Genomic DNA, 14264 nt, shown 5'->3' on the forward strand with positions numbered 1-14264 from the left:
AATATAAATATAAGCCCAGACATCTTTATAGATGAACTGTAAATGGAGCAGAAAGGAACGTTGCTTTGGTATCTCAGAGGAACACATATTCAAGCCCAGACTGTCAATAACCCAAGGACACACATCCATCTACAAAAGAATGGTGGTCTTCTGATAGGTAAATCTATCACATAGATGAATTCTTACTTTGAAGCCCTTCAAAATTTACATTCCCAGGCAAAACAAGATAGTTTTATATTACCAGGAATTTAAAAGCATTTTATTTAAAAACAGAAGCAGGTGGAAATACATCTTTAAAGCAGGAGATTTCTCATTCTTTCAGCTTCTGATTAGAATCAACCTTAAAGCTATTTTGCATCAGGTTTTTCAAAATAGGCAATGAAGAAAGTTTCAGTTACCTGTTCTGTCCCATTTTGCATCATTTAAAGGTACAAGCTTTGAAAGAAAAAGAGTTTCTGAATTCCCCGCACATACAAGGAAATTTAAATAACCATTGCAGCAACACTAGAAGTTCCATCTGCCATACAGATCCGTAAATCTCATTGAAACAAAAACTAACAAAGAAGCACACATCATAAGACACTATTTTTCAGACTGCAAAGATGTTCAAAGACATCCAGCTGGAATTGTTCAAGCATTAACATAAAAATAGACACAAAAAGTTCTGACCAAATAGACATGTGCTCATTTCCCAACTGTGCAACCCAACCTGAGTTTAATAAACTCAACATTTCTAATTACTATTAACTAATTTCTAGTTACATTTTCCAACTATCATCACATTTTTAAGTCTGAAATCTAAAGCTGTCAATGAGAAAGGCCAATCCGATTTATTATTTGAAATGTCATATTTCCAAATCTGTACATTAAGGGGCAGGATGCCATTCTCTGCATCACCAATACTGAAGTAGCTTGCAGGTACAGGCATCAAGAATGGGTTGCTGTTAACAAAGAGACAACTTCATCTGCATTGCTTTGTAATGCTAGTGAATCAGCACATGCTCTTGAAGTCAAGCTCCAGCAAGCAACTGTTGTCATAATTATTCAAATCATTCTTTGTCTGTATTTCAGTAGAGTATTTCCACTTATTTACTTTCCCCGTGAATGTAAAGATGACTCACCCCCAAGTGTGATCCCTCGTACTTGGACCAAAATCTGTGTAAAATCCTAGTCTTTCTCCTAGCCACATTGTTGGATCATTGTTCCCAATGAATGGTTTAGAGGCATCACTTTCCAGAATAGTGATAAAATCTGCACCTAAAATGGGAAAGGAAGAATTAGTAATTGTGATTTGTAAACATGATTTATATGATTTACAGAACACAGAACATTATTTTACTTTTGATTATACATGGACGGACACAAGTCCTTCAGGAGTCAATCAGGGTCAGTCCGACACTGGTAACAAACTGATGCCCAAACTTTTGGTCACCACAGGCTCCAAAGCCTCTTATGGAGACATACTCATGCCTGGGTGTCGTAGCTCCTCCCTGCCACATGGGCAGATACACATTAGACTGTGTTGTACATCTGGCTTGTGCATACATAATGTGATGTATTTCAAAAGCATAAGGCATTCATTGTGTACACAGATTAATAACACAGCATCACGTCTAGTGCTTTCAACTTAATCAACGTGAGCTTGCTACACAGTACATCTGCACTTACCTCATCTGCCAAATCCAACTCCTCTCCAAAGGGTCTTATGCAAGAGGAAGCAGGCTGCTGCTGTCCAAGTAATTCATTCGCTTACAGCTATTTGCATCCGCCAACAAGCATAGTGATATAAGGGTTCCCAGCCCCATTTCCCACAGAAACCTCCCCTTTCCAGGGCACCATAAGCCTACTACGTTTGCATGTTGAGGAGTAATTTTGTCACATAACAAATCCTCCTGCAGTTTTGGCCACAACAAACAGGAAGAGCTACCTGGTTCCTAAGGGAAGTAGCAGCTAGGAAAGGCCCGCCCACACTCAAAGGAAAGTTATTTATTATTTCATTCATGCAAAGGCTTTTTCTATAGATAAGCGACTTTTCAGCAATTTAAGAGGAAAAAATGATATTGATGATCACAAACATTATTTCCTCCAAACAAAAACCTTTAACATCTAAGGAAAAATATCTCTGCAAATGGATTTTTAACTGAAGTGATTGTACTGGAACAGCTCACAAATTCCAGAAAAGACAACAGACCTTATGTTAAAGCAAGAAAAGACTTAGTAGACATTCCTATTTCTCTCTCTCTTTCTCCATATGAAGCCTCTCAAATATAAATTAAGTAGGGAAAAAAGTTACCTGTCTGATTAAGTAACATAGCGGATCCCTCCAAATTGGACCACCCTTCATTGTCATATGCAAATCTAAAAGGCCAAATCATAGCAGAGAAATCTCTTTTTGGAACCTCAAAAACAAGACAGAAAAAAAAAGTCACATCCTACATACTATACCTTCGCATTCAACAACATCAGATATACACAGTGCTGTGAAAGACACCCAGTGGAGAAAATTTAACCAATATGTTTTCCTAATAAAGCTGTCAGAATCACAAAGTCTTTAGGTATTTTTAGAAGAATCAGCACTATTATCTAGAGGCAAAAAGTCACTGTAGTTCAAATAAATTTGCAACAGCAATAGTAAATACATGAACATGAAAAAGACAAAGAATATTTTTATCTAAGAGTAACTACCTATTTTTTGTACTACACCTCTCAACAAGTTCCAAAAAGAAAGCCAACTGTATATGCACACACATACTTCCTACTCAGTTCTCATTTTTTCTGCATCTTTTCCTGCATTTGCCATCAGTGTTCTTCCTAGGATAAAATTCACAGACCAGAGAAACACGCCAAGAGCAAGTTTCAGATGACTATGTCAGGATGTTATCAAAAGAAAGCAAGTTTAAAGTCATAACTGCAACCACTTGCATCAGAAGTTTAAATTTGTAGGAGTAATCAAGTCATAGATTTATGTATGTACTGATATAAAGACTTAAGTCTGAGTTATCAGGTGCACATTTCACTGTATATTTGAAAATTGCCACTTTCACATACACACTACTCACCCCTCGGCCCAACTTCTTCTGGTAAGTTCTATAACGCAGACCCAATCCTAGCAAGCCAACACCAACAAACAGCCACAATACTTGAAACAGAGAAACACAGAAAAGCTGCTTTTAAAGCAGGAAATAATGCTACTGCTGTTAAACAGAATTGGGTATACTGCCATTCTAAGGTCTGCTACACACACAATGGGGAATTGACGTATTTATATTTCCACATTTGCCAGGAATAACACCGTTTCAAAGTTGTGTATTTAATATCTGTATGCATACGGATGCACTCCCATGCTCCAAAAGAGAACAGGCTGAGCAGACACATACACCAACATTCCTTGTAATATTCCTTGTAATATTTACGTAAAAAGTATACTTACTGAAGAATAAGTTACAACACGTAAGTAAGAATATAACGTAAACTTCCTCTCCATGCTCCAGATATGCATTTGTAACATGCAATCTTTATTTTGCATTAACATAATGTGTGGAAGAAAATTTAGTTTACTTCTAGACTACAGATGTCAAAAAGATGTGATCCCTGCCTGACTTTCAGAGTAGTCCTTGTTTAAGTGCACATATTGACAGCTGCTTGGAAAAGTACTGCAACTTCACAGAACGCAATTTCAGAGCTCACATAGCCTTCCAGATATCCACAATGAACACTTACAAGTTGTCAGGGCTTGGCACATTGTAATTTGATGATCAAATCCTTCTGTGGTTATTTCATTTATACAGTGGCATCCACAATCTACACCGACTTTGGTAATCAATTGTAAGTCCTTCCTCACATGCTCAGACTTGTATTATCTCTCATCTGATCCTGTACGCATCTTCGCATCTTACGGAATATGAAGTTGCTTAACATTTGCTAACATCAGGAGTACATTCTTTCTTCTGACATCATCTTCCACAATAAAATTTGTGTAAATCTTACATAAGTTTTTTCCAGAAAGCTTGCATGAAAATAATTACATGTAATTAGATACAGAGAGACCTCCTTCTCACGTACCAAAATGAAACCACAAATGATGACAAGTCCTTGTTTACATTTTCGTTTGTCCCCATTTGGTTTTTTTGGTCATCATTTAATATATTCTAAGAGATAGCATAGCCTCTCTCACCACCATAATCATAGTGAATCAGCTCCTAGGTTAGTATATATCTTAATCAAAACTGGAGCTAGGGCAATACTGGCAATACCAACTACAGACCTGGCTCCAGGACTAGCACCAAAAACACTTCCGGAACATCTGAGCAAAACATTGCACTACATTATGCTTTGTCCTCAGATAGCATCTCAGAGTCATGGAAGAGATGAAGTAAAATTATACTTACGTAGTTTAATGTATTTTGTACTCATTTTAAAAAATGACTTTTGCTTGCTTTTCACTTCAAAGATGGAGTTCAGATCTTTCTTGGATCCTGTTAGAAAGTCTAGCCCAATGCATAACATAATAAACCCTGTAAAAACAGGCTATTAGCTTTTTTGTAGAGCTCTAACTTATTAAACATTGCTCATAAATGCATCATTAGTAAACTTGCAGCTACTGTGTGACATTCAAACTTACAAATCCAACAACGAAGACAATTCAGTCAGACACAAACAGAAAAATTCCATAGCAAATGCAGTGATGCAGGCAACATGAGATTAATTAAAGGAGAATATGCTACTTATTGTCAGAGTAGTCACCTCACCTACGCCTGCAAGGTCTTGTAGTTTTAATTTACATTGATGACACAGACATTGCTCCCTTTAAAATCAGTTTGTGACATTAAGCACGACACTGATAAGTATTTCAAAATAATTATTTCAAAACAGTAGTACTGCAGTGAGAATTCAAAGCCAAAAGATGATTTGAGACTCCACTGAATACACATTCCACACAAAAATAATGACAAAGATCATGAAGCTCAAAACTATAATATTTGTTTGGTATCTTTTCAAATAAGCTGCATCTAAGCTTTAATACATGTGAATCAGAGGGGTGAACAAACAAATGGGACCTGAGAGACAGACAGCATGCTGCAAACCTAGTAAGCCTGCTGATAGGTAAGAACAGACTGAAAGCTAACAAAAATACCTAGCCAAGCCCCTTTCATATTATGAACTCTGTCTTTACTACAGTGAGTTCCAAAACACAAATCATTTGGGGGTTTTTCAGGAGAGGCTGCTGACACTGATGCAGCTGAGAACTATTCTCATTCTTCCCTTGCAAGATCACAACATCACCAGATAACATTTTGATCCTCAGCATTAGACTGCACTGGGTACAAACTACAAGCTTCAGAACCTGTCTCATTATTCACTATGGAAACAGAGAGATATTTTAATTCAACTGGTACTGCTGGGTACCACTGTAGAACATTCTATCAGTCAATGAAATATTTGTTCAAAGCCACGTTTTCCCTTCCTCTGTTCATGCATCAGCAGGGATGAACATAAAACAACGATTTTAATCCTTTGATCTGGATTAATCCTTGATCTGGAGCAATTTCAGACCTCTCCACTTCTGTGTATCCTAACATCTACTTCCATAGCTCCCCAAGCACACTCAAGCCAAGGCTGATCTTTGTAGCACTGCAGTATGGTTGTAGGGTCAAAAAGGCTTGTACAGGGTGGATTCTGTATGCTAAATACTACCAGGCTCCCACTGACAGCTACAACTCTCACATCAGCTCAGTGCTATCAAAGCTTACCAGAATTAACCTGAACAAGAGCAATTAAGTTACATTCACATATTACGGATTCTTAACATACGAGCTTGATGAAAAATTACACTGTTGATTTTAGATGTCTGTTAAATCTGCAAATGAACTGCTTTATCACCAAGATACAATTAACATGTTTCTATATAGGAACTGCAAGAGCAATTGCTCAACAATAGTTCAGAAACAGTGTAAGCAGACTGCAGCAGGATGAGAAGTAACTGCTGCAATATGTTTTCCTGTGGATAGGTAGTGCAGATTAAAATAACAAGCTCTTATCTCATCCCTTAGGAGCTGAAGTGTCCCATTATCTGCAAAGAAAATGTGGGAGCATAATGAACAGGGTAAGAGTTCTGCTGGTGGAAGCACATCTTCAGTATCTTTGTGTCGTAGTTAATTAACTGCAGAATTCATGTTTTATTTCAGAGTTATAGGTGAAGATAAAATAACTGTTACTCATAATTTTCTTATAGGCCCTACATGCTACATTAGGTGTAAAAGCTGGCAAACAAGGAAGATGGGTGTAGTGTAATGCAGAAGTGGGTACACACAAAACTTTTCTGAAAGGGAGCATACTTCAAAGCCATTAACCAGAGATTTGACCCTCTAGCATTATGTTACATCACAGTGAAGTAGCACAGAAGTTTTTTGAATATAATGATCTTACTTTCATTGTCACTTTCCCCAGTGCTGTTCCCTACCCAAAACACGGCAAGAGAAAGGCAGGATATTGGATAGGAGGAGAAAGCAAGAAATAGCACTTGCACCTGGAAGAAACCAGAATAAAAAAGAATAGTTTGCCAGAAAGCCAGGCTGTAAAGGAAGCACAGCAATAAATACATAGCCTCATAATACAATTTGTATGTCTTTGATAAGCAATGGAATGGCATTCCATTCAGAAAGCCAAAAATTGCATTCTCACATTGAATAAGCTCATGTAGTGCTATCACCTGACATAGGTTAAGTTCACAAGTTCCTTTTTTCCAGAGAGAAAGTTATGATCATCTCTGTGTTTCTGTTCAATGATCCTGCCAGATGAATCAATCACAAGAGCATTTCAAAGGAAGCGATAGACAGGGATTTTATATAATAGCTTTTCTTTTCTCAAAGCATTACCCCAAAAAAGCATTTAATACTTCCCTATCACATGCTTTCTTCCTATAACTCCAAAAAATAAAACTAAACGAACTGAGGTAACAATTTCTAGAGGTCCCTTGGATTGCTTACAGAACAAAGCAAACTACAGTAAGTGTAATGGAACTCTCGTCAAAATATAACAAAGCAAAACCCTGAGTGATTGCTGAAATATATAAAGCTCTATATACAAACTAAGAAACTAGACTGGAGGAAAGTGGCTGAAAGGCATTTCTGAAGTTTGAAACCACTGAAGCAGCAAGTCAAGCATGGCATTCATTAATCCTTTTGAAAGACAACATGGGATAATGTGTCACATTTTCATATGCACCACACAATTAGCCCAAGTTAATGTTTAGCACTGCTTAAGTGTTATTAGTTAAATATACTATTGAAACACATTAATACCTACTAAGAAAATTATTTCAGAGACAAAACTAGAAAGGGTTGGTTTCATTTCCACCTCCCCACTCAATCAATGGATCATTTTGCTAAACCCTTTATATTTGCTCACCTCAGTTCTTCCTCACTGGCAAATATCTGACAATTTATTTTCTTCCCCCATCCCTCTTCTGCTTGTACGCCTATTTCTGACACTGCAGGCTTATCAACATTCCTCAAAACATGCTGGTATGTCCACAAAGCGTAATGTACAACTATGTGGAAATGAAGCTCAGGTCTCAAGTGCAGACTAGCTAGATGAGCAGGATGCTGCACTTTGGTCCTCAGAGCAGAACTAAATAATGTGCTGAATTATGTTACAGTCCCAGAAAGACTTAATAGCCTTCCTATACCACCAAGTCCCCAGCAAGCACATTATTACCTGAGATACCAAAACACTATCAAAGCTAGCTAGCACACAGATGCAGTCATACCCTGGATTGCAGTGCAACCGTATTTTTGGTATGACTGATTAACAGCTTTTTTTCTCATGTACTTATTTATCGGGCTTATTTATCCACCTTTTCATTTTCTCAACTACATTCCATTTTCTGCCCACATTTTAAACTATGTCGACAGTAAAGAAACAAGTAGATTTTTTCCATGTTTCACTAACTTTCTCATAGGAACTCTTACTGCAGAGCTTTTGGAAAAAAAAACCCTATACATTATATATATTTTAAAAATCTGATTGAGGCTGAAACAAGCATATTAATATTTGTTCACAGTCATACACATACCTAAAAGAAGATGGGAGCTCTCTCTAGCATAAACTCCTCCGGGTACAAATTTATAAGCTGTACACCACACACAGAAGAATAATTCAAGAACATAGGTGAACATGGCTGTACTCATGGCTTTTCCAGGATGCAGACACCCAACAAAGCGTCCAGCCAGTTGAGGCCACACACACATAGTAAAGACAGCAAGAATGTTGCCTGCAACAGCAGCACTCCAAGTGTGTAAGTAAAGGAGACCAGCTGAAGATGCTATGCCTGTGAAGGGAAAGAAAAAAAACAAAGTCAGTCACAGTCAGCTATGTTGTCTGCCCTCTTCTTTGGAACATTCTTACCAGGAGGAAAAAAATCCTGGGAAACGTAACTGTGCTTTGCAGTCATGGTACCACTAGAAGGATGGTTATTGTCTAGTTTTCTCAACATCTCATTCTCTTACAAGTTGCTTACTGATCTGAAAGAGTGCAGCAAAAAGACTGCAGAGAGACAATATAAAGAGCCAAACCCGAACTGCCTTTCTTACACAAAGCTCTTCCAGCACAACAGTTATTATGCAGTTTATGCATAACAACAGATTATGTAGTTTAAGATGCTTATAGGTCTGCTTGTTATATGTTTACCAACTTTGATGTGCTTACATCAAAAAAAAAGTCTCATACATTACAGTCTGAACACACATTTCTTAAAACACCTGCACCAAGAGGTTAATTATTAGGGCAAATGACAATTTAAGCATTGCCAACTCTTGTGCTTTTGCTGAGACTGTCCTGGTATTTGTTACTTTATTTTGGCTTCTGAAGAGCAGTAGTTCTAGGAGAAACTCAGTTCACATAAAATTTCCTGTCTTCACAACTGTGAAGAGTAACTTGAAAGCATTGGCTCTTCAATGCTCCAAAAGAGAAGGTAATAAAAAACCACGTCCTTTGGTTTCCATATTTTGAGGTCCCACTTATTAAACGTTTGTGGAAAGTGCTGCCTTGTCTTCCTGATGAAAATGATCCACAAGCAACTAGCTAAGACCAAAAAGAAGCAGTTTTTTTTTTTTAAAAAACAGCATTTATGCCAGTCAATTTCTCTTAGATGCGTCTACAACCTAAACCAAGCTGCACCTATCCATGCTGATAAAGTATGGAAAAAACACCTCTCTGTGAGAAAATTACAGAACAATTTTTTATCTCCTCTATGGCTTGCTCCATGGCTTTTATGGCACATCTATAATTTCTCTCTGAAAATGGATGTGCAGATCCACTCAGACCCCTTTTCCCACCAGACTCACTGTACACAGACTGATTCACAAATGCATTGCCTCAGCAGAACAGCTTTTGCGTTATTATTTTATTGCCAAGAAATCTTGGCAACTAAGGAGAGCCGTAACCTTGCCTCTAGGTGAACTTCTCATCACATTACAAGTTATTGTGCCTCCTGCAGAATCCAAGGGCTTGTGTCACCTCAGCCACATAACCTTAGCTGTAGCCTTGCACAATGCTGATGATGAGAACTGAAATGCTGCTCATGGGAACAGAACTTCAACGAGGGATTCTGAAGAGCACAATGCTGCTCTGCAATTATGTGGAGATTTGGCCTGTAACTCTTAGTCAACTGGTCAGACACGCACACGCTAAAGCCAGTTATAAAGTAGCTCTGATTAACGATTCACTTTTCTCAAATGGGATGTAGGATCCAAAGGCATAACTAAAGGTAATAAAAACAAAAATTCTGCTCCAAACTTGCTCCTACCTATAAGAAACCAGGCAAAACTGGCAACAGAGGACCAACTCCAAAACGAAAGCATCAGTCCATGAGCCAGACCCAACAGAACTGTACCACTAATAAGAAAAAAGGAAAAAGAAATTATACATTTCATTTTATAAACATCTGGCATTGAGAAATAAACTTTTAGACATAGAAGTAAGGATGGTTGGTAGTTATTTTATAATCCTTTTATTTTAAAGAGTGTTTGACCTCAGTGTAAAGTATCACCCTACTACGCTTTCTCCCCTTTACTGAATGCAAAAAAAAAAAATCCAGCTGAAAATAACAGCTGTTCAACACAGTGTATAAAATGAGCTGTGTTCAGCAGCACAAGCCTGTCACTGAAGCTATCCTAAAAAGAAGTATTCTGGTCACTTCAGAGAGGCTCCCCAGGGCAGTGGTCACAGCACAAACCCTGAAGGAGTTCAAGTAGCATTTGAACAACACTTTCAGACATAAGGTCTGAATTTTAGGTGGTCCCATGTGGAGCCAGGAGCTGGGCTCGGTGATCCCTGCAGGTCCCTTCCCACTCAGGATATTGCATGATTCAATGAAATTAAATAGGGACAATGTAGCATCTAAAATTGCTAACAATTTTGAGTAACTCTAAGTGCTAATTCTAAATTATTAACTAACTCACCTACAGCTACACGTAAGTGGCTATCAGAGTAACTAATCCACTCTTTCTAGATTTTGGAACTCAGGTGAGCAGTTAACAGCACAAGACTAAATTCTTAACACCTAAAATCTCTACAGAAGCATATCCTTTAATATTGCACATAGATGCTTAATAATAAGAGAAAGAAAAAGCAAGCAGTCTCCCAAAGTATACAATTTCCTATTACCTGCTTGATGAAATCAACTGCTAGATTCATTTACTGTCTTTTATAGATGCATCTCATTCATAAGCACTTCAACTTCAGTCCTAATTTTAAAGTAATTCTGCAGTCTTGCTGATCAGGTGTTATTATTATGGATGTAAAAATCATTTTTGAACAGAAAAAAAAATAGGATTTATTTGTATAGATGCAATGCTTGGAAATATGAGAAAACAAATCAGTACTACTTGATCCCAATTCTTAAGCTCTCTGTGAGAAGCATCTTTTACCCAGTTTATTCTACACAAACATTTATACCATCAGCCTCATTCTAGTAACCAAGCTCCTTCCAGTAACACACTAAGTAATGTAACATGTCTGTTCCCTTCCTTTTGGCAGAAATAAGTGAAGTTGAACAAATGTTTCAATTTTCACTGTGACACTGGTTTTTTATTATTGTTTTTAATTATTTGAACGAAACAGAAAAGCAAACCAACCAACCACAGGCACTTACCCATATGGATTAGGATCTGGACCTGTATGTGGATGTCCATTTACTGCCCATCTAGAAATTAGCGAGACCTCCCCAAATATCCAAACGGTGAGGAACATGAGGCTGCCAAAAGCAACTCCTGACAAAAGCCAATTAGGCTGCGAGACAGTCTCCCTAACTGTGTTACCAGTAGTGTTTGCTCCTCGCTTCCTCTCGCCTTCGGCTAGAATAAGAATAGGAATGTAACTGAGCAATGTGTCAAACAGGAACAAAAGGATTATTAAGAAACAGCCAAGATTACAAAACTACCAGAACAAATTAAACAGCCACAAAAGCTAACTTGTCTAATTGCTCATGAAAACTGGTAAGACAGAAATCCCTAGTAAAATTCCTAGGTCTACCAGGAAAAGCCATTGGTCTTAAAAGTACAAAAATAGCGACCTGCCCATAGGATTATTGGAATGTAAAACATTGAAGAGGCTTTGAAAAGCAGCAGAAAAGTTCTTGGAATTTGTTCAGAGGATTCTGTTGTCTGAAACTCTAAACTCTGATAAGAACACAACCTGACACTTCCAAAGAAGCCAGGAAAACTCCTTGCTTCTCTTCTCCTTTTTCCTCACTTATTTGAGGATAAAGGAGTGCCTTTAATTGCATCGACATATTTCTTTCTCACATAGGAAGAAAAGAGAGTCCAGTCCTCATTTCCTGCAGTAGATTCCCTTTTAAGTCATTATGAAGGACAAGGCATAGCTTAAGTCAGAAAACACAACACAAACACACAACGGAAACTTGTCCACTTGCACACAGACAAGGTTTTATCTTTCAATTAATTCATTCATGTTATACTGAGAAGGAACTTCTAAGGATTTAACATAAACTGCCCTCGCTAACCAAGCCAGCCTCACTGTCCTTGGTGATACTCCCTTCACACTTTTGAAGCATGATTACCATTTGCCAGCACCGATCGCCATGCACTCCACCCAGATGTTCCAACAACTTACTGGAATTTTGACCAAGACAATTCGCCCATTTTTCCAACTCCTTTTGTCTGCTTTGCCACATCAGCTGTTCCTTAGCTTTATCTCATTTCCCTTCTCTGTCAAAAAATTTGTACTGACAGAAAAAGCTGAAAGAGCAGATTGAATTAGGAAAATAACAGTAACACCACATGTTTTCTGCCACGGAAAGGATAATCCATTCTGGTTTTAATGAGCTATGTTATTTCTTTATTTTTCTGCTGCATTATCGATACTGCAATTAGTAGGTACGTCCAACATACTACAGCTTGCAGGGTTTATAAATAGATTGTCTTGTTTTGAGAAAATGAAAGTACCCCAGGGTTTATAAAGTCTGTAATACTTACACATAGACAGGTATACCTTAGGATGTCTTCATAACTGCTTTCTTTGCTACAATATATTTACCTGAATAAATTCGCTCCACTGCTGCTACTAAACCAATTGTCAGCATGACAGTATTGGCAGCTTGTGAGCTCCACACTGGGTTCAGTGATGTATACCAGATTCGAAGAATGAGGAGCATCATCTTGCCTAGAATGAAGCCCCATATCCTGATGAACCTGCAAGAATCATTTTTAGATCACTGACACATTTGAAAAGGGGAAAAAAAAAAAACAATCTTGTTTTCTCCCTCAGAAAACAAAACCATAGATACGTATTTTAAAATAGCGAGATGTCTCTCATAATTCTATCAGTATAAAAAAAATACCTTTGCAAACTGTTTCCTGACCACCATGTTACTGTTTGGACCAGCAATGAGGATGAAACACCAGCAGCCAAGATGAACAGTCTAATGGAAGCATTTGGAGCCTGGTATGATGCTAAGCTCCCTACAAACAAACACATGCAGAGGTTGCTTTAGTGGGCAACAGGGAACTGGTAATGAGGATTTCCTGTGCATTAGTTCAATCTTATCTGTAATTTGAATGGCTATGCCATTCATCTGCAAACACAACACTACGTATTTTTAAATAAGCTAAAAAGGTTTGGACAGGGACTGGGGATATATGATATTGCCACAGTTAGCATTTTCAGGAAAAAAAAAAAGAATAAAATACAAAGACATTATCCAAGACTGCAGTAATTGCCTTAGTTTAAATACCTGTCGTTATTGATTTCATAAATAAAATGTAAATAAAGTATCTAAACATACAGGCATTTCAGAACTGTGCACTTGGTTGAATCAAAAATCGTAAAAGTTGAGGGTTTTTTTTTTTATAAAAAAAAGCAGTCACAATGCATTGCACAAGGATTAGAAGGCAACTGGTCTTACTGGGTGCAAACAAGACCTGCTTTGGTCCAGCGTCTTCCTCCAGTCACCAATAGCCTGTTCCATCTTGTTATTGAAAAGTCCAACTCCTCCACTTATCAGAATAGACACTGCACTTGTCTTCCATTTCTCAAGGCACAGAAACCTCATTTTTATGATCAGTTTTAAGTAGCAGGTTTACTGTTCAAGTGACTATGGGTCAGTCCATGCTTTCATGTAACTTCAGTCTGTGTAGCAAATTGTGACCCAGCACTAGTGACAAACAGGAAGAAGAAACACTGCTTGCTGGCAGCCCTTTGCTAAGTCAGCCTGAGTTAAGATCTCTTCAACTTTAAGCAAGGAAGGGTAGAAATGAATTGCTGATCCTGGTACTGCCTATTTGCCCATTTTGCTTACAGCAAAAGACACAAAGATGGCAAAATGAAATCACTGACTGTAGTGAATGATGTTTGTGCACAGACTTTAGCACAGGTTGCACATACAATGCACACAGATTTCTTGCTGAATGCTGAATTCTGCAAATCTTTCATCATTTGTGCTAGTCAGGTGAGAGCTACTGTGGGTTTGCCTGTTTACATTAGACACACCTTTGGCTGCTGAGCAAATACACCCAAAATGTAAATATCTAACCAACATGTAAATCTACTATATGTGTTGTCTGAAGACAAAGACTCACAAGTGCACTGCCAGAAGGGTTTGTTTTTTTTGTTTTCTTTTTTTAAGAGAACACAAAGTAACATGAAAAGATATGGAAATCAAAACAAAAGCTTCAGAGAAAATAAAGCTTCCTGGCAGGATAAAAAAAAGCAAGTGAACAATAATGAAGGAGAAGGGAAGGTCTTTT

General features: G+C 37.8%; 1 protein-coding gene across 2 annotated transcripts; it reads right to left on the reverse strand.

The window, feature by feature from the left end:
• Positions 1 to 22: 22 nt before the first annotated feature.
• On the reverse strand, positions 23 to 13011 carry LOC100544022 (PGAP2-interacting protein-like). Of its 2 annotated transcripts, XM_019614864.2 has the most exons (9): positions 12860 to 13011; positions 12556 to 12710; positions 11153 to 11354; positions 9806 to 9894; positions 8075 to 8329; positions 4389 to 4514; positions 3060 to 3139; positions 2294 to 2399; positions 24 to 1257 (listed from the first exon to the last, which is right to left on the reverse strand). In XM_019614864.2, the coding sequence occupies exons 1-9, from the start codon at positions 12994 to 12996 to the stop codon at positions 1118 to 1120; spliced, it is 1290 nt and encodes a 429-aa protein (XP_019470409.1). In that variant the 5' UTR covers positions 12997 to 13011; the 3' UTR covers positions 24 to 1117. The 2 variants fall into 2 exon arrangements, with proteins under 2 accessions (XP_019470410.1, XP_019470409.1); XM_019614865.1 differs by lacking the exon at positions 4389 to 4514 and having other exon boundaries at positions 23 to 1257.
• Between the last annotated feature and the right edge of the window lie 1253 nt (positions 13012 to 14264).

The sequence above is a fragment of the Meleagris gallopavo genome, chromosome 4, assembly GCF_000146605.3.
Source record: "Meleagris gallopavo isolate NT-WF06-2002-E0010 breed Aviagen turkey brand Nicholas breeding stock chromosome 4, Turkey_5.1, whole genome shotgun sequence".
Lineage (NCBI taxonomy): Eukaryota > Metazoa > Chordata > Aves > Galliformes > Phasianidae > Meleagris > Meleagris gallopavo.